General features: G+C 40.5%; 2 protein-coding genes across 10 annotated transcripts in view; one reads left to right on the top strand and one right to left on the bottom strand.

Annotated features, from left to right (window-relative positions):
• Positions 1 to 5771, bottom strand: part of BACE1 (beta-secretase 1) — a 30652-nt gene extending 24881 nt beyond the window's left edge. Inside the window, exon 1 of the mRNA XM_072610996.1 lies at positions 5040 to 5771. Within this exon, the coding sequence (XP_072467097.1) occupies positions 5040 to 5282 (243 nt within the window). The 5' untranslated portion in view covers positions 5283 to 5771. The remainder of the gene's footprint in view (positions 1 to 5039) is intronic.
• A 6842-nt stretch (positions 5772 to 12613) lies between these two features.
• The window catches only part of CEP164 (centrosomal protein 164), a 76604-nt gene continuing 64660 nt past the window's right edge, over positions 12614 to 24557 (top strand). For all 9 annotated transcript variants that reach the window (XM_072610982.1, XM_072610981.1, XM_072610980.1 and 6 more), the window contains exons 1-3: positions 12614 to 12774; positions 20072 to 20174; positions 21799 to 21910. In XM_072610982.1, coding sequence (XP_072467083.1) covers positions 20093 to 20174; positions 21799 to 21910 — 194 coding nt within the window. In that variant the 5' untranslated portion in view covers positions 12614 to 12774; positions 20072 to 20092. The remainder of the gene's footprint in view (positions 12775 to 20071; positions 20175 to 21798; positions 21911 to 24557) is intronic.

The raw sequence follows: 24557 nt of genomic DNA, 5'->3' as shown, positions 1-24557 counted from the left end.
TACTCTCTATGTTTTATTGAATTTTTATTCATTTTGTTCAGTATTTCCCAATTACATTTTAATTTGGTTTGGTCCCACTGAGGAATATTATAGGCTACTGTGTGTTTCACACCTCTGCTTTACACAACTGCTAAATTAAAGTTAAAAAGTCCTCTAGCATAGGTTTGACCATGTCATCCCCCTACTTAATAAACTCCATTAGCTTCTGTTTACTTTTGTTGTTATTCAGTCATTTCAATCATGCCTCACTCTTCATGACACCACTTGGGGTTTTCTTGGCAAAAATACTGCAGTGGTTTACCCTTTCCTTCTCCAGTTCATTTTAGAGATGAGGAAACTGAGTCAGACAAGGTTAAGTGATTTACCCAGGAAACTGAGTCAGACAAGGTTAAGTGATTTACCCAGCTAGTACATGTCTGAGGCTGGATTTGAACTCAGGAAGATGAGTCTGTTTCTATAATATTCTCCTTCTCCCTTTCTGCCTCTTGAAAGTCTTGCCTTCCTTCGAGATTCAGCTCACTCACCATCTTCTGTAGAAGACTTTTCCTGATCCCCTCTTGTTACTAGTATGTTTCCCTCTAAAATCACTTTGAATTTACTTTATATGAATCTGTATATGTCTGTGTATATACTCATTGTATCCCCCATTAGAATGTAAATTCCCAATGGCAAGGATTGTTTTGTTCTTGTCTTCCTACCTATAGGATTTCATACAGGGCCTGGCACAGAGAAAACACTTAATAAATGCTTTTTGTTTGATCTGGCTAACCTTACTTTACAACTGAGGAAACTGAGGCTAGGGTGACTCATCACAGAGTCTGTAGTAGATCTTAGACTTTAATACAGGTCTGCTGATTCCAGATCCAGTGATCTTTTAACCATAGTATACTGGTTGCCCTTCCATGAACCTCCTTTATAACTTTGGGCAAGTCACTTAATCTTTCTGGACCTTGTTTTCCAAATGCCTTGATGACCTTTTCAGAGACCTTCCAGCTCTAAGGATTTAATCATGCTCTCTGACATTAGTTGTGTGACATCTAGATCAGATAAGGGGCCATCTACTTTGGTTAATTCAGAAGGTAGAAATTCTAGATTTTTGTCACCAGCAGGTTTCCATCCCTGTGGGACTCACACATGAATTAAAGTCAGATTCATCTAAACTAAAAACAGTTAATACTTTTCTCCTGACCAGTTCCATATCTCCAGCTACTTACTGATACATCCACATTACTTTATACCTAAAACTGAACCCACCCTCTTTTACCTTGCCAAAGAATCTCTCCCATCTGACCTCCCTGTTCCTATCAAAGGAATTAGCATCCTAGACGCCCAGTCTTTTTCATTCCTTCTTCTCCTCTTTCCCCATGTCCAAATCTTATCTATTCTTCCTTTGACAAATCTCTGAAGATTGAAATGTCCAAAGTGTAGGGACTCAAAAAATAAAATAAAATAAAAAGATTGAATTATTCATATCATTTGATCTAATCAACATATTGCTAGGTATATACTCCAAGGAGGTAAAAAATAGAAAGAAAAATCCCAACATACACCAAAATATTCAAAGTAGCACTTTCTATAGTAGCAAAGAACCAGAAAGAAAGTAGATACCCATGGATTAGAGAATGGTTAAGCAAATTATGAAATACGAATGGACTGGAATATTACTGCACAGTAAGAAATAACAACTGAAAAAAATCAGTGAAGCATGAGAAAACTGTATGAACTGATGTAAAGTCATCAGAACCAAGATAACAATATACACGACTATTGCAAGGGTGGGGAACCTTCGGCCTGGAGGCCATATGAGGCCCTCTAGGTCCTCAAGTGCAACACTTGGCCTGAATCCAAACTTCACAGAACAAATCCCCTAGGCTGTGAAGGCTTCTTTGACCACCCCCTACCCACAGTGTCAATTCCTTCCTCTGATCTCCTATATCATGAATTAGGAATGTCACTCATAATCCTTATGGTACTTACTCTATACTGTGTGCCACTTTGCCCTTGCTAACTTTTTACGTTTAAGTATATCTTATTTTCCCAAATAGATTGTAAGATTCATGAGGGCAAAGACCGTACTTTTGATTTCTTTGTATCTCTCTTTTAGATACTTGTAGTGTCTAACCTAGAACTTTATACACAGTAACCACTCAAATATCTACTGTTGATTTACACACCTGTAGCCTTTACTTCTTCAAAGGGCTCTCACATCTATTTTTACATTTTTATCCTCAAAACAACCCAATGAGGGACGCCATAAATTATAATTCCTGTTTCAGAGATGTGACAACTGAGAATCAGAGGATGAAGTGACTTGCCTAAGGGAGGTCTAGAATCTTCTGAATCCTAAGACAAAGCTCTGGTAATTAGACTTCCTTCTCTAGGCTCCTTTTACCACTATACCCTTATTTACTTTGACAATGCCCCACTCTCCCTCAGATCTCTCAAATCCACTGCTATAAATGGGCATTGCTCATTAGGGGGTAACAGGTTTGGTTCTTATCCTAGAGACCTACCAGAGTCATATATGTAGGGCTTTGATATCCCTGAATTCCTGGAAGTACAATGTGTTCGAGCATTAAACTTAATGTGAGAAGAGATAGAAACCGGGATTCTCTTCTGATTTCAACTACTTATGTGTTATGTGTTGCAGAGCAGGAGCTCAATTTTTCCAACTGTGAAATGGAGAGTAAGTTTCCTTTCTCTCAGTTGCTAAAGTGCCAAGGAGATCATAGATGAGAAAATATATTTTCCTTAGGGCAAAAAAATTGTAAGATGCATCTACAGTGCCAGTGTTACTTTGTGCCCCTCTCTGACCTGGGGTCCTAAAGTATGACGGTGACCTTTGAGTTCACTTTGATCTCTTCATTTCCCAACTGGCTGCATTTCTTTGGACTTTTCCCTCATGCTCCCAGGAACCTCATCATCTTGCAAGACTACATCAGCCTTGGTACTCATACCTTATCAGTACCCTTTACCTCTGGGAACCCTCTGAATGGAAGGGTGGAATGGAGAGCTCCTCCCAAAATCTCCATTTCAGCAGGTTGACAAAGCCCAAAGTTAATCATCTTTTCATTTTACACCTGCCTGCCCTCCTTTGGACTTCTCTATAGCTCCCTATACTCACCCCTAAATGTGTACCCCTTCATCTTTCCAGCTTTCCTTTCAGTTCCCCTCATTAGATTGTAAGCTTTTTGCACAGTGCTTGGCACATAATAGGTACTTCATAAATGTGGTGGGGCAACAATGTTGCTTTTCCTCAGATAAGAGAATTTTCCTGAGGAAGTGTTAGTGCTCATAGGAGGTAGAAAAGAACAAGAAATTGATACAGCAAGAAGGCAAGAATCAGTTTTATGAGACTAGGCTGAGTTTGATCCTGGGCAGGTCAAAGAGATGCTTAGATTTCTGTCTGTTGGAGAAGTTCTGGACAGTTCAGCAGATGAACTCCCCCTTCCCCCCCATACAAACACACAGACATACACACACACTCATGCAAACATACTTATATTCCCTAACAAACACACGATCAAATAAACACACAATGATATACACACATACATGCAAGAACCTCCATGGATAAAACACTGGTACAAACAGAAATGGCCACAGGCTTCCCATCGCCTGTACAGAGAAGTATGTGTAGATATACGTACAATCACATACACACATGTGAGCACACACAGCCAGAAAGACACATGTATACAGGTACACCCACACAGGCAGGCAAACTGGGTCATAGTGCCTGCCCCATGCATAGGTATACATATATCCTCAAACTTTATCACTTGCAGAATCACAAAATTTGAGAGTTGAAAGAGTGAATCTCTTTCAGTCCACCCAAGCCAACTGATACACAAAACAGATTCCCCATTATTATATAGCCAACAAGTGGTTGTCCAGCCTCTGCCTTCAAGGATGCAGCAGATTTTATCCTCAGCACCCACCTTGAAGTACCCTGACCATCCAGCAGGATCAGTGAAATCCTGCATTACTGTTCTTTCTTACCTTCCACCTCCTTCTGCCCCATGCACACACTTCCCTACCTGCCCTCCAGGAGTCTCCTTCTCAGAGGGAGAGACCCTGCCTACCAATAGGGACACTGGCTCCTTTCCCATAGTTTGTCCTTTCTCTAGTCTGAGGGCTCTGTTATCCTCTGGTCTATTCTCTGGAGGATGTGGGGATGGGGGTGGGGCTGGTCATGGAGCTCAGGATAAGGGGGAGGGAGAGACTACAGAGGGAACAGTCATAGGATGGGAAACTGCAGGCTAGAAACTCCAGGGCTTGGCAGAGGTCAGCCGGGATCTCCCAAGCCTGGGTTTATTATAATTCTGATGCTGGGAGGAAGCAAAGGAGGGAAAGACAGAAAAAGAAGAATCCATTTTGTTCTCTAGCTCCTGTGGCTCCTGGGATGTGAGGACTAATGGTCAGAGCCCCAGGTTTCATTTGCCTCCCTCCAGCTTTAAGTCTCTCATCTTAGGATCTCCTCAGAAATCCCATAGGTCAGGTGGTTGAGATGAAGGGAGAAGAGATTTGTGAGATGGAGGGGCACCCAAGCTTGAGCCAGTCTGGAAAAGGGATGTGGGAAGGGAGGAGGGAGGGCTAACACCTGTTTAGAAACCTGACAAGGATGCCAAATGTCCTTTACTTGGAATCACCAGTGAACCACCTAGCCTGGGGTTGGAGGACCAGGGGAGTGGCAATGGATAGGACCCTAGAACAGAGAAAGTATAACCTCAGGCTGGTAGCATTTTAAAAACAAAACAAAGTATGAGATTGGTTCCCACCTCTTCTTAATCATAGAAAAGGTGGGAAGTGGTGGATACGGATAGTACTCTCTCCAAAGGAATGAATGGTGTGTGTCTTGGAAGAAGGAAGGTTAGGCTATTGTTTCCCAGCCTCCCACCACATCTCCTTAAAGTTATTGCCTCCATTTAGCAAACCAGTTCTTCAGCCCTCTCAAATAGCCCTCACCAACATCTGGAAAGTTGGGGCAGGGATGGCTAGCAGGGAGGGGAAGGTTGGGGCAGAGGGATGCTTCTTACCGTCTGTGGAGGAGTGCCCACTGTCATTTCCACGTAGTAGCCTTGACCAGACTTGCCCCTCAGGTTGTCCACCATCTCTAAGAAACTGCTCCTGTGGTTGGGTTCATCTAGTTCCTCGATTGCCTCCCGAGGCAGCCGGAGACCCAAGGGAAGCCCACTCTTCAGGGGGAGCCGGATTCCTGGCTGGGTGCCCAGCACCCCTGAGCTCATCCACAGCAAGAGCCAGGGCAGGACTTGAGCCATGATGCCCCCAACCCCCTCAGTCCCTCTCTAGATCCCTCTCCTCCCCCTTTATCTTTCCCCCCTCCCCCCTCCCCAACTCTTTGAGTTGTGGTGATGGGCAGGCTTCTTAGGAAAGGGAGCCCAGAGCCATTAGGATCCCACACCCAAAAGGATCATTCAGCTGCCCTCATGCTTCAGGCTTTGGGCATAGGACAGAGAAAGAAATCTGAGTGGCAGAGAGGGTGCCCAGCGCCACATCTAGACAGGCATGCAGCCCCATCAGGCATCTAGAAGGGGGAAGCTCAGGGCCCCTGGGGGGGAAGAGTGCTGGGCATGTTGAGCAAATAGATTTCTTTCTTATCCTCTTGGTAGACGTCACCATGAGCAGGCGGGGAAGGGAGGTGGCAGGGGCTGCTTGGGGCTCTAGGCTCCTACAACCTTCATTTTCTGGTCAGGCCCCCATAATCCCCCAGCTCCCATCCAGGCTGGGAAGGCGGAAAGACTTGTGGCGGCTGCTGTCAAAGCCAAAGGGTTTTTGCTTTTCCCGGGGATTCCTGGGAAGTGTAGTCTTCCCCTAACAGCCAGACCAGCTTCCGGGGCAAGTTAGGCAGTCTTGGATGCCCTCTGCCGAGAAGGAACCCACTCTTTAGGGAGACTGGGAGGTAAAAGTTTATTTTGGCCCTGGAAGGCAGGGAGGGGTCAGCAGTGAGGAGAAAAATAGGTGCCAAGAAAAGTTCTCTGATTGTTGGTGCTAATGGAGAGAAGAGCTGGTCCGACCCAAAAAGGGAAAGTTGGAGGTGTTGCACACTTTCTTGTTTTGTAACTTTTCCCTTGCAGGCCCACCCTATCAAAATTTCCTCTTAGATACTCCACAGAGAGCTGAAAGTGTTATCACCTTTTCTGTCTATATGACTATGGTTATTATTATTATTAACTTCATTAACAATAATTCAGCTTACAGAGTATAAGTGTAAGTTATTATTATTAACAATAAAAACACAGTTAATGATAATCATTAAAAAATCATAAAGAATAACCTTAAATTAAAGAGGAGAGGATTCATTTAGAAAATGAGAGGTTGGGAGGAAGCTAGTCAGGGCTTTTCTGTGTCTGTAAAATGATGGAGAATGCTATATGTTATTCACCACATGATGTTTTTCATTTTATTTAATTTTGAAGCATGTATGTATGGTATAGAGGAAAGCCCCCTGCATTGGAGTCAGAAAATTTGCAAGATGAATTAGTAATTAAAGGGTGATTTCAGCCCTGAGAGCTCCCGGAAGTCTTGCTGATCTAAAAGCAGAGCTGCTGATAAACTTATGACTAGCCCAGAGGGTAATTTCTTTCTTCAAATTGTTGAGGGGAAAACCAGGGGAAGTGGCATTCTAGCCTATAAAGATTACAGATTGAGAGTTCTAAGTGCTTTACAAATATCATCTCATTTGATCCTCACCACAATCCTGTGAAGTAGGTCCTACTATGATCTTCATTTTGCAGGTGAGGAAATAGAGGTAAACTGAGGTTACTTGAATTGCTCATGTTCCCACTTTAGCACCTAGCTTTCTCATGGAATGGACCACAGAAGTCACTTCATTCATTCAACTTATTTTACAGAAGAGTAATCTGAGGTCCAGGGAGATTAAGCAATTTGCTCAAAATCACAGAGGTAGAAAACAGTAGAGATCAGATCTGAACCTAAATCTTTTGATATCATATCTGACATTTTTTCCACTGTAAGTTGGAATAGTGATAGTACCTGTGATAGTGAGATAGGGATAGTGAGAGTACCTGTGATTTCACTGATCCCATCAAAAGTCAGTGAGAAAATTCTTTTCAACACAGGTTAGCACTATTTCTGCAGTTTTGAATCTTAGAGACCAGCCAGAATAGAGAAGTTAAGGTACCTGCTCAGAATCATAGTCAGTGTGCTCCAGCGTGAAATTTGAACTGAGGTGTTTCCTGGCTCCAGGGCTAGTTCTCTGTCCACTACTCCACTCCAAGGCAGTAGTTGCTAAAGTACAAGGGGAGAAACTTCAGAAGAAAGTAACCACCTACTTTACTCCATCCTACAGTTAGTGGTAGAGGAGGAGGAAGCCAATCAGCTATCTGGTTGTCATCTGAATCAAAAGAAAAGGTAATGGAGCTGACTAGAGAGACTGATATGGATGCCCTGGGAATTTAATAGCCAGCTTAGACTTTGAAAGGAGAACAGAAGATGGAAGCGAGGGTAGGTAACAGAAGATGTATGAAAGAATGTGGCAGGAGCCTTGTAAGAATAATGTCAGGAACACTAAAGCTCACTGTAAGTTGTAGCTACTGAAAGAAAAATAGAGAAGGACTTTTTTAAAGCTTGGTTGGAAGTAAGAGGAAGATCCAAGAAGGGTTGGGATCACTGTATAGAGGGACTGGATACAGAAAAGGAAGAAGAATTTTGAGATACTTTCTATTTTCTGTACCAATGAAAATAATCTTGAACTGGTAAGGCTCAAAAATGGTTAAAAGGGATAAATGAGGATGGGAGTAGTCCCAGTAATAATAGCAGTAGCATCAGTAAGGACATTTACATGGTACCTGGTACCTTTGAGGAGCAGGATGGTATACTAGGGATGGTGGAATCCTAATATCCTAATAAAACTGCCCCTAGTCCCAATATTTTAACTTCCTTATAGATCCCACTGAACAGCAGGTCCACTGCCCCTATGTAGCCACTCAGCCCCCGTAATCAATGTCCTAACTTCTTTATATATGCCTCACTGCATATACAGTGTGTGCCCATGAACTCATATTTCCCACAGAAACAGCAGGTGTGTCCATGTGATGGGATCCCAGCCATTGCCTCTATCTAGCCACTGCCTCCAGACCTATTCCTAATATTCCCCATAGAAACAGCAGGTGTATCCATGCACTCAACCACAACCACATCCATCTAGCCTGAGACAGCTCCACAATACTCAGCCAATCAGAAAGCAACAGGATGCCCAAGCAGGATATGGACCCCAAACCAATAGAAGGGATTTTCCCTAAGTAGGAACCCAAGTACTAATACCAAAAATTGCCCTTTAGATGAACTTGTGACATAGAAAGGTTTATTATAATATCACTACTAACCTCCATCTCCTCACTTCCCATGGGTTTTTCTGTATGCATTATGGGTAATCACATGAGAAGTTCCATTGTGGCTGGGACCTCTCCTCTATTACCTGATCCCTTAACAAACCCCTCCTGTCTCTTTAATATTCATAATTTAATATTCATAATTTGTGTAATTGCATCTTTACCCTATAAAAATCCATCTTGCTTTCTCTGAAGTTGCTGGTTCCTCTTGGAACTTAGCCTTTTTCATGAGAAGTGTCAGTCTCAATAAATGCCTATACTTGGATTAGAGATGGCCTGACTCTGAATTCTTTGAGACAGTTCCACCATAATACATCATGAAAGTGAAATAGATAAGTGGGCTGTGGAGACAGGAAGCCCTCATTTCAAGTTCTGTCCATAGTACATACTAGTTGTATGGACAAGTCATTTAACCTCTTAGTATTTCAGGTAACTTTCTAAGACTGTAAGTGATAGGTAAATTTTGATAAATTTACTACTCTGCATCCATAGGAAAGGGGGGCCGTGGCAATTGTCATCAAATATTTCAAAAGCCAAGGAAGAGGCCTCAGACTTGTTCTTTTTGGACCCAGAGGATAAAAGTAGGAGCAAATATGTTTGGTGTCAGGAAAAATTTACTAGCAATGAGAGCTATAGGAAAGTATAATGGGTTGCTTTAGAATGTAGTGGGTCCCCCCTCATTGGTCCAATCCCTCTTAATGCCAGTGCTTTCCCTCTATAGATTATTTTGAGTAAATCTTGCTTGTAAGAAGTTATTTTCAAATTATCTCCTCCATAAGACCACAAACTCCTCAATGGTAGGGACTGTTTTCTGCCTTTCTTTGCATCCCCAGCACTTATTACGGTGTCTGGCATACAGTAGGTGCTTACTAAGTGTTTGCTAACTTGTTGACTGGAGATCTTCAGCTGAGGGACTAGCTGATTACTTTTAAGGCATGTGGGGAATTCTCTTTTGGGGAAGATAACTGCTGAAGAACCTTTCAATTCTAAAATTCAATGATTCTGTGACCGAAATAGTGAGGGACCTAGAGATTCAGGAGGATTGGTGAAAGAAACTTTCTTTTCTAATAGCATCCCCCCTCTCCCCTCCAGCAATAACATGTAAAAGCAATTTTTAACATTCATTTAAACATTATTTTGAGTTGAAATTTTATCCCTCCTTCTTCTTCTCCCCTTGCCTAAAAAGACAAGAATTTTAAATAGGTTATATATATGTGCCATCATGTCAAACATATTTCCATGTTAGTTATGTGAAAGAAAACAGACCAAAAGGAAAAGGTCATGAAAACAATAAAGTCAAAATAGTAGGCTTCGATCTGCATTTAGATTACATCAGTACTTTTTCTGGATATGTACATCATTTTTCCATCATGAGTCCTTTGAAATTGTTTGGTCTCATTGTATTTCTGAGAACTAGTCATTCATATTTGCTCACCACACAATGTTGCTGTTATTATGTATCATGTTCTTCTGCTTCTGCTCACTTCACTTTGTATCAGTTCATGTTAATCTTCTGGATATGTTTACCTAGAAAGAGATCTAGTGTCTACATCGTAAACATTTTCAGTGATCTAAAGGGTTGTGTTTGTCCTTCATTCTTGAAGAGGACCATGACATCAAGATGATGACATGACTTGCAGTTGACTTTGATTTGAGTGAGGGAGGGCTGATCTAAAGGGTTATCATACAGAACAGGGATTAGACTAGTTCTTCTTGATTCACAGCACAGAACTAGGATTAAGGGGCAGAAATTGACAAGAAGCAGATTTTGGCTCTATATAATGAAGCGGTTTCCAAAAGCAACATGGACTGCTATGAGATAATGATTACCCCTTTTTAAGTTCTTCAAGAAGAGGTGACTTTCCTTTTCAGGTATGGGTTAGACTAGATGTACTCTGAGATCTTTTCAGCTCTGAGATTCTGTCAATCCCAAATTGGCTAACAGTTCCCAAAGTTATCTAGTCAATCTCTCTGCATTTTGGTGGGATATTCTCTTTTCTACCCTATCATTATAGATATATAAAGATTCTTCCTGTTCAAATAATATGATGATAGTAAGTCACATATATATATATATATATATATATATATACTATATACATATACTATATATATATGATAGTAAGTCATATATATACTATATATAAAAGCATATATATAGTATGTTAAAGTTTTAAAAGCAATTTCTTTATAACAATCCTGTGAAGCCTCATAGAGTCTCTCTCTTCAAGGTACAGCTAACGTACCATCTTCTCTATGAAGCCCTTCTTCATTTCCTCAACTGCTGGTGCCCTCTCATCCACACTTTCTAAGACTGTAAGCAATAGGTAAATTTTGATAAATTAACTACTGAGCATCCACAGGAAAGGGGGCCGTGGCAATTGTTATCAAGTATTTCAGAAGCCAAGGAAGAGGGCTCAAACTTGTATTTAGCTACTTTGTATGCATCTGTGTTTATCTTATATCTAAGCTGTTTTCATTCTTTGTACTTTGTGTCTTCAGCACCTAGCACAGTACCTGGCATATAGTAGGTGATTAATAAATACTTCATGATTGGTAATCATTCCCATTTTACATTTGAAGAAACTAGGTCAAGGTCTTAATAATTAGGTTCTTCAGTTTCCTTTCCCTATCTTTTCCATATTTGTTCTAAATTTCTTCCATTTTCAAAAAGAAACCTTTCTGAATTCCCTTATTTCTAGTATCTTCCCTGCATGCATTACTTCAATTTATAGTATATATAGCTTGTTTGTACACAGTTGTTTGCACATTGTCTCTGCATTAGACTGTGAGCTCCTCAAGAGCAGGGATTGTCTTTTACTTTTCTTTCTATCCCCAGGGCTTAGCTCGGGTAGTACGTGCTAAATAAATGTTTATTGACTGAATAACTGACTGACACGGGAGATAGTCCTGGATACTCCTTCAATTTTCACTATTTAAGTGTTATGTGATCAAGGGCAGGCCCCTTAACTTTGTAGCATATCAACTTTCCCATCTCTCTCTTCTCTCTCTTGCAGGATTGTTGTGGAGCAAAGACATCATAGAGGAAGTTACAAAATAAGTCCACAGCATCAATGTTATTTTGAGTCCGCCTATCGATGTTCAATACCTACAGTGAATCATTCTCTCAAGTCAAATAATTGGCATTACATTTTAAGGAAATAATTTATTTAAAAAAAAAGAACCATTTGTATAATTATTTTTAAAGTTGTGCCATGTGTAATGAAGAAAAAACTGGGAACAGAGTACATATCTGAGGAGGGAATGGTTTAACTTTACGTACTATTTTTCCAGTTTTTTCTTATTATGTGTAATGAAAGAACGAAAAAGTATTTACTAAGTGTTTACAATATTCCAGGTACTGGGGATACAAATCGAAAAAAACCCGAGATAGAATCTACCCTCAAGGAGCCTCTAATGGAGGAAGACAATACATATAGTGAAATGGCGTTCAGGAAGGGGGTGTTTTAGCCAGGAAAGTCACAAGGATAGTGAGAAGAATCGTAGAACAACTGATCCTTTCTAGAAATGGCATTGTGAATTTGAATGTTATTTTTCAGAACTAGAAGTGATAAGAGGGAGGAGACAAGAGTGAGGTCCGTTCTGTGTTTATATAGAGCACTGTTAAAAACATCTTTGTGCAAATAGTTTTCTTTTACTTATGTTACTTCCTTCCAATATATCCCTAGTAGTTAGAGTCCATTATATCAGGGTTCGTGTCTTATCCCTCTCCTAGACTGGAAGTTCTAAGAAACCTCTGTCTCTTTTAAACTTTTCTGTTTCCATACATAATAGTTGCTTAATAAATGTTTGTTGACTGCTGAGCTACTTAGTAGGTGTGATTTTGGGTAGGAGATTTAATCTCTGATCTTGGATCTTGGACCCGAAGATCTTTAAACTCCCTGCTCTAGATCCCATCATCCTATGAATATTAGGTTTCATGACTCTTGGAGATATACCCTTCTGAAGGCAATAATTAGTTAATCGAGCTACTGATTAATTAATGGATAGCAGATATACCGAAGGTTGCTTCTTTTCGTCCTGGGTTTATGTTCCGATGCTCAGACTTTCCACTACGAACTCCAAACTAACGCCTATCGATCATCCTGAACTATTATTTCCGTCATGCAACGGGCGATGCGCAAGGTCTACACATAATCTGATAGGGCTGTCAGCCAATCCAACGCTACCGGATGCTCCAGAAGACCTATCGGCTGGGGCTAGAGGTGGGATTTTCCGTTGCTAGGCTCGTCCCCATCCCGGAAGTAGTTGTTGGCCGCTGCAGGGCAACACCCCGGCGTCCCTGGAAGCGGGGAGCCGGGGTGGTGCAGGGGACGCTGCGCGGAACCGGAGGCCAGAGGCCCGAGCCTCCTGGGGCAGGGGGAGCGCCCGGGGCCAGGTGAGGACGTCTTCCAGGGCGAGGTTTGGTGGCGTTGAGAGGGAGGATGTTGATTGTACAAGAATACGTGAGCCTGGGAGCCGGTTGTGCGCGCGAGCTGGAGAGCGCGGGAGCTCTGCCGGAGCATCCGTGGGAGAGCGAGTGTGCAAGGGAAGGGGGTCGTCGGTGTATTGGGGCAGGCGTGTCTGCCTGTGTACAAAGGCAAGTGTGCAAGGGACGGGGGTCGTGGGTGTAGGTGGGCGAGTGTGCAAAGGGGAAGTCTTCGATGTACTTGGGTAGATCTGTCTGTTTTGGTGAGTGAGTGTGCAAGGGGGGTCTTCAGTATAGCTGGACAGGTGTGTCTGTGGAAGTCGTAGGTGTATGTGAGCAGGTGTGTCTGCGCAAAGAAGAGTGTGCAAGGAGCGTCTTCTGTGTGCTGAGGCAGACTTGTTTGTATATGGAGAAGGTCAAGGTGCAGGGAATACTCATTTCTAGGTTCTTATTCCGTGGAAGTGTGGCTAAGGATGTGAGTTTCAAAAGGCCTGGGGACATGAACAGTGTTTGCAGTGGACACCAATGCAAGCATTCCTAGTTGTGTCCCCCAGTGTGACAGTGTTGTTGGTGTGCAGTCTTACAAACCTCACTGTGTAGATGGACAGAGTTTGGCTATGTCCGTGGCCATGTCTTCTGTGAGTCCAGGGGTGAAAACCAAGTCTTAGAAGGAACTGTTGTTTGGAGCTCTTTAGCCCGAAGAAGAGAAGAATGCTTAGGAGAGATATGATAGCTGTTTTCAAATAGTGGAAAGGGTTCCTCTATGTAAGAAAAGAAATTCCTTTTGAGTTTTGTCTTCTCTCCCTAGATTGTAAGCTCTTGGAGATCAGGGACCTTCTTTGTTTTTATTTATATTTTTATCCCCAGCACTTAGCATCGTGCCTGGCACCATAGTAGGAACTTAATAAATGTTTATTGACTGACTGAAAAGGCATTGGTAGTGTTTCTCTAGATTAAGGTAAAGCTAGTATCTATAGGTAGATTATATAAGGAGGCACATTTTGATTTAGTAAAAGAAAGAACTTCCTAAAGATGATAGTAGCCCAACAGTAGGATGGATTATGTGGTTAAGTACAACACTAGAAATATTCAGGTTGGGGCAAGATGTCACCTTTCAGGATTGCTATTGATGGGATCGCTATATTGAGAGAGTTCAGACCTGGCCTCCGACACTGTGTGACCTTGGGCATCTCTGGACCTCAGCTGACTCATCTATAAAATGAAATTGTGGGACTGGAGTCTTCTAAAGTCCCTTCCTGCTCTAAACATGATCCTAGATGACTTTTAGGAATGTAAGATTTTATTTATAGGGTTAGGAGCCTTAACTCAACACCCACTATTTGTAGAATTCTGGATTAGATGCAGTAGGTAGATAAAGATGAGGGAACATAACCTTGAGAAGAATGTATATATGTGTATCTGTGACATACACGAACATATGGAAATGAGGATCGAGGACTTGAAGGGATAATAGATCAATGTTTTCATTACAGAAGCTTGATAGAGGGGCTGTCATTTTTTTTTCCATTTTTTACTTATAGAGTTTTGAGTTCCAAATTTTATCCCTCCCTCCATCTTTCCCCTTCTCCTTCCTTGAGATGGTCAGTGGTCAGATATAGGTTGTACATGTGCAATTATGTAAAACATTTCCATATTAGTTGTTTTGTACAAGAAGATTCGAATAAAAGAAAAAAGAAAGAAAGTGAAAAATAACTTGCTTCAGTCTGTATTCAATCAATGTCAGTTCTTCTCTGGAGGCAGAGAGTATGCGTCATCATTAGTCCTTTGGGATTGTTTTGGATCCTTGTTTTGCTGAGAAGAGCTAAGTCATTCACAGTTCTTCACTGAACAATATTGTTGTTATTGTGTACAACCTTCTCCTGTTTCTGTTCATTTCACTGTGTATCAGTTCATACAAGTCCAGGTTTTTCTGAAATTATCCTATTTGTCATTTCTCTTTTTTTATGTAACTGTATTTGCAGAAGGAAATGGTCGTTTAGAAGAGTTTTTGAAAATGCACACCCAAATATTTATCAGACATATAGTGTTACTTTCCTGTTTCTACAAAACTGTTTCACTACTTGAGAAATGGAAATGGTGGGTATTAAATGACTCTTATAAGGGCGAATAATAGATTTCTGCAGCAGTTAAGGTAGCATGTTTTTCTGTTTTCTTTCTTTGATGCGGTCAGCAATACATTTAACAAAACAGTTAGCAAAGAAGATAAAACACTTTCCAAAAATGTATTGTCAATGTGAAATGAAGATATACTATGATGAGATCTAAGAAGTGTTTAACATACTCAATCAAAACAGTATTTCTAGTAAGGGCACATGAAATGTACACCTCCAGAAAAAGTATATAGATCCTTAAATTTTTTTCTTTTTCCCCCCCAAATTTATTAATTTATTTGTTTTCAGTTTTCAACAATTATTTCCATAAGTTCCAAATTTTCTCCCCTTCCCTCTCCTCTTCCTCCCCAAGACAGCATGCAATCTTATATGGATTCTACACGTACATTCCTATTAAACACATTTTCACATGTTATGTTGCATAGAAGAATTAAAATGAATAGGAAAAACCATGAGAAAAACAAAGCAAAACATAACAAAGAAGAAAATAGTCTGCTTCATTCTGTGTTCTGACTCCATAGTTCTTTCTGACATTTTGCATCATTTACATCTGTTGGAAGTGTTATAGGTCCTTGCATTGCTGAGAAGGGCTAAGCCTAACAGTCTCACGCACTGTGGCTTTTACTGTGTATAATGTTCTTCTGACTCTGCTCACTTCACTCAGCATCATTTCGTATACGCCTTTCCAGGTTTTTCTGAAGTCCACCTGTTCGTCATTTCTTATAGCACAATAGTATTCCATTCCATTCATATACAATTACTTGTTCAACCATTCCCCAGTTGATGGGCATCCCCCACCACAAAAAGAGCTGCTACAAATGTTTTTGTGCATGTGGGTCCTTTCCTCATTTTTATGATCTCTTTGGGATACAGACCTGTATTGCTGGGTCAATTTTTATAGCCCTTTGGGCATAGTTCCAAATTGCTCTCTGGAATGGTTAAATCAGCTCATAGCTCCACCAACAATGAATTAGTGTTCCTACTCTCCCACATCTTCCTCAACATTTATCATTTTCCTGTTTTGTCATGTTAGCCAATCTGACAGGTGTGATATGATATCTCAGAGTTGTTTTGATTTTCATATGACCATAGATAGCTTTAATTTCTTCCTCTGAAAACTGCCTGTTCATTTCCTTTGACCATTTATCAATTGGGAGAATGGCTTGTATTCTGTAAATTTGACTCAGTTCTCTATATATTTTAGGAATGAGGCCTTTATGACAGATATTAGTTGTAAAAATTCTTTATACAGAAGTTTTCTGCTTCCTTCCTAATATTGGTTGCATTGGCTTTGTTTGTGTAAAACAATTTGATGTAATCAAAGTTACCCATTTTGCATTTCATAATGTTCTCTATCTCGTTTGTTCATTAATTCCTCCATTCCACGTAAATATGACAAACTATTCCTTGTTCCCCTAGTTTGTTTATAGTATCAGCCTTTATATTTAGATCATGTATGCAATTGGACTTTATTTTCGTATATGGTATCAGGCATTGGTCTATGCCCAGTTTCTGCCACACTATTTTTCAGTTTTCTCAGCAGTTTTTATCAAACAGTGAGTTCTTATCCCAGAGGGATGTGGGGTCCTTGGGTTTATCAATAGTATACTGCTATAGTCATTGACTATTATGTCTTGTGTACCTAACATATTCCACTGATCTATCACTCTATTTCTTAGCCCTGCTTGTCATTTCTTGTAGAACAATAATATTCCATTACAACCATATGTCACAGCATGTTCAGTCATTCCCCAATTCATGGACATCCCTTTGATTTCCAATTCTTAGCACCACAAAAAGAGCTGCTATAAATATTTTTGTACAAATAGGTCCTTTCTCCCTTTTTTGGGTGGTTTTGGGATATAGACCTAGCAGTGGTATTACTGAATCAAAGATTATGCATAGTTTTATATTCCTTTGGGAATAGTTCAGAATTGTTCTTCAGAATGGTTAGATCAGTTCACAACTCCACCAACAAGAATGTCCCAGTTTTCCCACATCCTCTCCAATATCCAACATTTTCCTTTTTTGTCATGTTAGCCACTCCAATAGGTATGAGGTGGTACCTCAAAGTTGTTTTAATTTTAATCAGTAGTGGTTTAGAGCATTTTTTCATGTGACTGTAGATAGCTTTGATTTCTTTGAAAACTACCTTTTCATATTCTTTGACCATTTATCAATTGGGGCAATGACTTGCATTTGACTTAGTTCTTTACATATTTGAGAAATGAGGCCTTTATCAAAGATGCTTGTTGCAAAATTTCCCCCCAGTTTTCTGTTTTCCTTGTAATTTTGGTTGCCTTGGTTTTGCTTGTGCAAAACCTTTTAAATTTTATATAATCAAGGGGGCTAAGTTTTGAATGAGATTATATACTGGATTAACCATTTCTTTGCTAGTTTCTGGGGTTTGCAATTGAGTAGCTGGCTGAAACTGGTAATCTGATTTCTCCCATCACCTATATCCCTTACTAAAACCCACTATTTATTTTGGGATTGATTTCATGGACCCGTTGTTTCTCATTCATCTAAATGAATGACTAAATGACTGCATTTTGACTTTTATTATACCTTTTCCTGAAGGTTTGATAAGTCACTCATTCATGCTATTCTTTGACAGTGGTTCCCGCAAAAGATTTCCTTCCAAAGGAAGTGGAAGTTATTTTTTAAAATAAAGCTTTTTTTGATCATCCAGGGATTTTTATTAGCTCAGTTTTACCTGATTTCTTAAACAAGCTGAATATAACTAGATTGTAAGCTTAAAGGGCTGGCAAGGACAGGAGATGTAGGGTGGGGACACATACATAATTTTCTTATACTCACTGGTATGCAAAAATTCTCATAATGCTCAGTACACAGAGTGTCTTGGCCACTGCTGCTTCTTCTCTCACTTCCCTTTTTTACTCCTCTAGTACCTTCCTTTCCTACTCTTCTCCTCAGTTACAAGTGCTGAGACCCCCATAGGCCATCATACAAAAATCTAATTGTTCCCTTCAGAAAGCAGGAGCACTGATGAATTTTGGTGGTCAAGGTATCCAATTCCTTTGAATGGTTCTTGGTACTTCCTTAAATTGCTTTTTGGTTATGGAGACCTGAGCATTATATTAGCATGTTACCTGAGTTCAAAATGCCAGCACTTCTTTCCTCCCCAGAACAAATCCTTATCTCAGTTTAGCCAACTGTGTAATAGAGAGAATAATCCTTGATAATGCTGGCTTCTTTGGAAATAGGCAACTTTCCATTTATTGCTCTTGGGAATAAGCAATTCTGTGTACTGTTTTCCATTCTGACATCTGATAGCTTCTGAGGAAAAGGGAAGAAGGAGGAGTCTAGGTCCTGGGATTTCAGGACAGCCCTCTTAAGTCTCACTGCCTGGAGCATTGGCGTTTAGATCCAGGTGTTGGTCATTTCTGGCCTGCCTGTTCCCCCCAGCATAGTACGTATAGGTTGCCATCTTAAAAAGATCATCATCCATACAACTGCAGTCTCCTGGTTTGTTCCGTTTTAGTTGACTCCTAGGATAAGGCATGAACTATATCATTCTTGAGAGACAAGTAGGGCTTTTCCTGGGCTGGGCCTCCCACTCTTATTTAAGAATATGTGAGTATTTATCTGTATATAAATGGGTATCTGTGGACTGTGTAAGTGCAGGATTATATGAGTGGAAGAGGATATGTATCTGAGCAAGCAAAGAGGATATTGTTGTTTTTTGTTGTTAGACCCCCAGCTCTTTTTTTTTTGATGTTCAGATTTGTTTAGCAAGGCTTTGAAAGAAAGGGTGAGTGGATCCAACCAGTCCCTCAGGCTCGAAATCCAGGTGTCATCCTCAGCTCCTCACTATCTCTCATTCCCCATATCCAAGTTTGTTGTCAAGGCTTGTTGACTTCACCTGTACAACATCTCCCATATATACCCCCCTTCTCTCCTCTGACACTGCCACCATTCTAGTGCAGACCCTCATCACATCATGACTTGATTATTGCAGAAGGCTGCTAGTGGGTCTGCCTGCCCTGTCTCCCTTCCCCAATCCATTCTCCATTCAGCCACCAAAGTGATTTTTCTGCAATGCAAATCTGATTATGTTAACCCCCTACTTCAGTGGCTTCCTGTTGCCTCCTGGAGTGACTACAAAATGCTCTATTTGGCATTCAGAACCCTTTATAATCTAGCCCCCTCCTACCTCTTCAGTGTTTTTATACCTTCTCCCCAACATGTACTCTTCAGTTCGGTGATTCTGGCCTCTTGGCTATTCCATGAATAAGACTCTCCATCTCTTGGCTCTGGGTGTTTTCTCTGACTGTCTTCCATGCCTGGAATGCTCTCTCTCCTCCCGTCCATCTCCTGGCTTCTGTGGTATCCTTGGAGTTCCAATTGAAGTTCCATTTTCTGCAGGAAGAATTTTCTAACTCTGATTAAATCTAAAGCCTTCCCTCTTTTAATTATTTTCTGTTTTAAGAAGCCTATTCATTGAATGGGTGTATCTCACTCAAAGTGAGAATGTGATAAGACCTTAGCCTTAAAGGGTCAGGGGCTCACATTGCATCCTGGGCCGTCTCCAGTCGTCCTGATAAATATTAGGCCACTGAACTCAGATGACTCAGGAGAAGAAAGTGAGTTTGGTGACCTTGCACAACCGTCCCTTACTCAAATCAAAGTCAGCTGCAAGTTATGTCGTCATCTTGATGTGATGGTCCTCTTTGAGAACGAAGGACAAACACAATTTTTCCTATATACAGCTTCTCTCTTTGTATTTCTTTACTTGTCGTTTCCCCCATTAGATTCTGATCTCCTTGAGGGCAGGGACTGTCTTTTACCTCTTTTTTGTATCTCCAGTGCTAAGCACAATGTCTGGCACATAGCTGGTGCTTAATAAATACATATGAAATGATAAGTCACCCAGTTCCCTCCATAAACAAGAAGTAATTCAGGCCTACCTCTGTATTCCTTCAAGAGTGCATGGTGCCTGGGTGGGCCTAGGATTTGAGTTCTTTATTACCTTCTTGAGGAACTCTAGTTTTGGGAGAAGCCTGGATCGGGGGCTGCTTGACTTTCCCTGTGTACAGTGTGAACCTACCCCAAACATGACCCTTGTTTCCTGGCCACTGATTGTTCCTCTGAAATCTGTCTCTTGTGTCTAGGTGTGGGGACCCGGATAAAACATGGCGGGGCGACCTATCCGCATAGGGGACCAGCTGGTACTGGAGGAAGACTATGATGAAACCTACATCCCCAGTGAACAAGGTACTGAGTTACAAGAGGAAGCCTGGGTGGAGGGAGGGAATTGTGGGATGAAATGGACCACTGCACTGAAGCAAGGATTCCCAAATATAGAGGGAAAAAATGAAGGTTTTTGCTTTAAGGTGCTAATAATGATAATGCAAAAAGTAAAAATAAATAGCTAACATCTGATATATGTGTACATGTGTATATATATGTACACATACCCACACATAATGAGGTTTAAGGTTTGTAAGGCACTGTGCATGTTATCTCCTTTGATCCCCAGGGCATCACTGTGAGGTAGGTGCTGTTATTCCCATTTTACAGATGAAGAATCTGAGGTTGAGAGAAGTTAATTGAGTTGCCCAGGGACTAGTAAGTATCTCAGGCAGGATTTGAAGTCAGGTCTTCCTGACTTCAAATCTGACCTTCTGTCTACAAGATCACCTGGCTACCTCTATAACACTTTAAGGTGTACAACCCCCATATGGGTAGGTGGTATAAAAATTATTTTTTCTATTTTTAAATTAAGAAAATAGGTTTGTCCATAATCACACAGAAAGTAAGTGTGACATTGAGCCCAGGAGTTCGTATTCTATACCCAATTTTCTTTCTCTTACCGTGTGTCTTCATATTTTCCCTCACTGTACTGGGGAGATATCTTGGAAAATATCCAGATGTTTTGTTCATGTCTTTTTAGAGGACATTTTACACAAATTCATTCATTCCATTGTATTTTTCAGGATAAGTTCAACCATACCTGGCCAGCAGAGTTTTCTTTGTTCTCTTACCAAAATATTACTCCAAGGCCATGCTGGTGACCTCCCCCCTTTTTTTTGCTTGATCTAAAATCACCTAAAAAATTTCCGTACAAAACTGAGTAGCTTTTATTATAATCTTACATTCTCAATGCCAGCCAATGTGATTCTTTTAATGTGGGAGCTCTTTCCACTGTAAGCTGTATATCACTTAGTAGATTAGTCTTGACTCAGAGATTTGGAGTGACCTCTTTGTAGTCAAATAGCTTGGAGATGTAAGAAGTAGAATTTGAACCCAAGTCTTCAGATTCCAGGTCCAACTCTTAATTTCTGACACCATCCTGTCAGCAGTGTCCCAATTTCCCCACAGTGTTGCTGTCTTTATGATTTCTTCACCTGAGATTTCTGCCCTCAGCTTTAGGGTTTCATTGTCCCTAAAAGTCCTTGATGACTAGGTTCACCAGATATCATCTCTCTCGCCCTTCCCTCTGCCCCCAAGCAAAATTACCCTTAACCTAGTCAATATAGTTCAGTGTGATCTCCTCTTCTTTCAAGACTCTAGGAACAGAAGTTTTCCAGTTATTTAATATGTCTGTGTGACTCCAGGCCACTTACCACCTCTGAGTCTCAGGTTCCTCATCTGCAAAATGAGGCACTTGGAATTAAATGTCCTTAAAATCTGTTGAGCACCTTTGAAGTACAGAAGATGGATCCATCAAGACAGAGAGAGAGAGAGAGAGAGAGAGAGAGAGACAGACAGACAGACAGACAGACAGACAGACAGACATGCTCTTCTTGTTCTTGTTGGGAAAGCTGTGTTCTGGAGTGTGAGAAGAGCATGTCTTGTGGTAATGTTTATTGCCTTTTCCATTGTTCTTTTTCTGCAGAAATTTTTGAATTTGCCAGGGAAATTGGAATTGATCCCAACAGCGAACCAGAATTAATGTGGCTGGCCCGAGAAGGTATTGTGGCTCCACTCCCTATGGAGTGGAAACCATGGTAAGTAGGCATGCTTTGGGGTCCATCAATAGGACCTAGGACATGAGTCCCAACACCTGTATTAAGATGGGCCTGCTAGATATTGTTACTGGTTCTGGGTATGTGCCTGTGTTACCCTCAAGGTTGATATAATGTATCCCTAGAATGCTTTCCTGCAGAGGCTGAATTGTGACCATCCCAGGTCAGATTTGTGACCACAGTTGACCAATGAACATGTTATGGATGGAAGGGCATAGATGTCATCTTTGATATGAATCTCAGAAATTAGGCATATTATTCCAAGCATTTTGTAATTTCCTATAGCAGTAGTGGTGGTGGTGATGGTGGTAATGGTGGTAGGAGTAATATTTTTTGTTGTAAAGTAGTAATAACATTTATGTAACACTTTAAGGTTTGCAAAGTGCTTTCTATTTCTCTGTCTCCTGTATATTTAAAGCTTTAAAATAAATATAGGTATGTATTATATATATATATATATATATGTATGTATATTTATATGTATGTGTATTTCTTGCCAGTACTATGCTTTGGAATAATACAGTGAGTATATTTGTATACATAGCATAAGCATAATATATACAAAGCATATGAATAATATACTCACTGCACTATCCGTATACTTAGTATACTTAACTGTGTATGTTTCATAGGGTCTCCAGTCTCAATGGTGTGCTATTTCCAGTGGTACTGACAGCTGTCAGTCCATCTGTGCTTCCTCATTCTGTGTGACTCTTGTCCATTCTCTTCCACAGATCTTCTGTGTAAGGTCTACCAGATGTAGATTTCTAGGCGTTTGGACGTGCCAGTACCACAATCAGGCTTTTCATATGTTCTCTCTTGTTCTTCCTGCTTAAGTAGACTATCTCCTTTTCTATTGCATTTTCTGGCTACTATCCTTTGTGTCTTTTCCTATGTATCTATTTTTGGTGATATTTTGTAGCCTCCTTGCACTTACCCTATCTCTTTAGGTCATTCAGAATTTTGATTCTTTGGAGGTCATGGTGTTTCCTATTTTTGTAGTCATGTACCATTCCCTGGAAGAATATCAGTGCTAAAAATGGATTTTCGTCGTGAATGTCTTGGGCTTGTGAAAAGTGCTGTGTAATTTGTAAACTGTAATCCAGCCCACTCTTCCTCCTATTCAATTCTGGGATCATACTTTTTAAATATATGGCCTCCTGTCTAGATTCAACCTTCCTGACCTTCTGGGTAGCCTTTTTGGTTTACTTTGAAGACATGTGCATTCACCTGGAGCAACAGGACTAAATATTCCCATTCTGGCTTTTCCTTGTCCAACAAAGAGATGCATAGGGGCTCAGCCTTCCTTTGGTAAGCTGTGAAATCATTACCCACCATGTCAAGTAGTACTTGGATATAGTTCCACTCAGGCGCTTGTTATATCAGGGTGAAGAACAACTTCTCTTTGTTTCTCATGTGTTTCTTCTTCTAGTCTTTCTGTAAATTTTCAAAGAGGAACTATGCAATGTGTTGGAAATATTTCCCTAGTTCATTTAATGTTGTTATCAAGTTGTTTCAGTCGTTCTCAGCTCATGACCCCATTTGTTTTTTGATTTTTTTTTTTGGCAAAGATACTGGGGTAGTTTGCCATTTTCTCCTCCAGCTTATTTTTAAAATGAGGAAACTGAAGCAAATGAGATTAAATGACTTGCCCAGGGTCATATAGCTAGTAGATATCTGAGACTGGATTCAAACTCAGACTCTAACCACTGGCCTACCTAGTTGCCTGGTTCATTTAATAACTTGTCCATCTGTTCTTTAATTCTCTGACTAGATCACTTCTGGTCATACCCACCCTTGGTGATGACTTTTATGCCTTTTACCTGGTGTGAAGTAGCATTTATTTAATTTGTGATAAAACTCACCTCCAGGAGTGTTTCCTCCTTGTCCATTCAATGCAGGAATTGGTGAACAATCCCATGCTATCTCTCTAGTAGTATTTATACTATTATGATTTTATAGGTGTTAATCATCTCCTTTAGGCTTTAGCTTTTCCAGATAGAAGTCCTGATTTTTTTTAGCCTATTCTTATATACAGGCTAGGTGTACAGTGAGAGAATGCTGAACCTGGAGGTCAGGAAAACCTGGGTCCAGAGCTTAAGTGATTTGCCCAGGGTCATGTAGCCACTGTCTGCCTCAGTTTCCTCATCGGTAAAATGGGGACAATAATAGCACCAACCTACCTGGGTTGTTGGTAAGATAAAATGAGATAACATTCATGAAGCATTTTGCAAACCTTAAAGTACTAGGTAAATGCTATTATTGTTATTATTATTACAGTTCCATGTCCAGATTACCTTGATTGTTTCAGTTATTCTCCAGACTTTTTCTGTTGTATCTTTCATAAAGTAGAGTGATTAGGAATGTATGCAGTATGATAAATGTAGATGCATTATGGATCTGCATGACAGTAAGATAAAATTTCATTTCCAGCAATCCTCCTGCTGAATGGCAGCAGTTGTTTTGGTCTTTTTGCCCATAATAATGTACCGAACTACCATCTATAAGGAATAATCCATAGTGACTCCTGGGACCCTTTTGTATGCAGTAAATGATAGCTTGGATTCCATCATTTTGACATTAGTATCATAAGATAGTTTGTATTTTGTCCTCCTAAAGGCATTACCTT

Source organism: Notamacropus eugenii, chromosome 5 (genome assembly GCF_028372415.1).
Source record: "Notamacropus eugenii isolate mMacEug1 chromosome 5, mMacEug1.pri_v2, whole genome shotgun sequence".
NCBI lineage: Eukaryota > Metazoa > Chordata > Mammalia > Diprotodontia > Macropodidae > Notamacropus > Notamacropus eugenii.
Note: the sequence above shows the minus strand (reverse complement) of the source record. Positions and strands in the feature narration are given on the sequence as shown.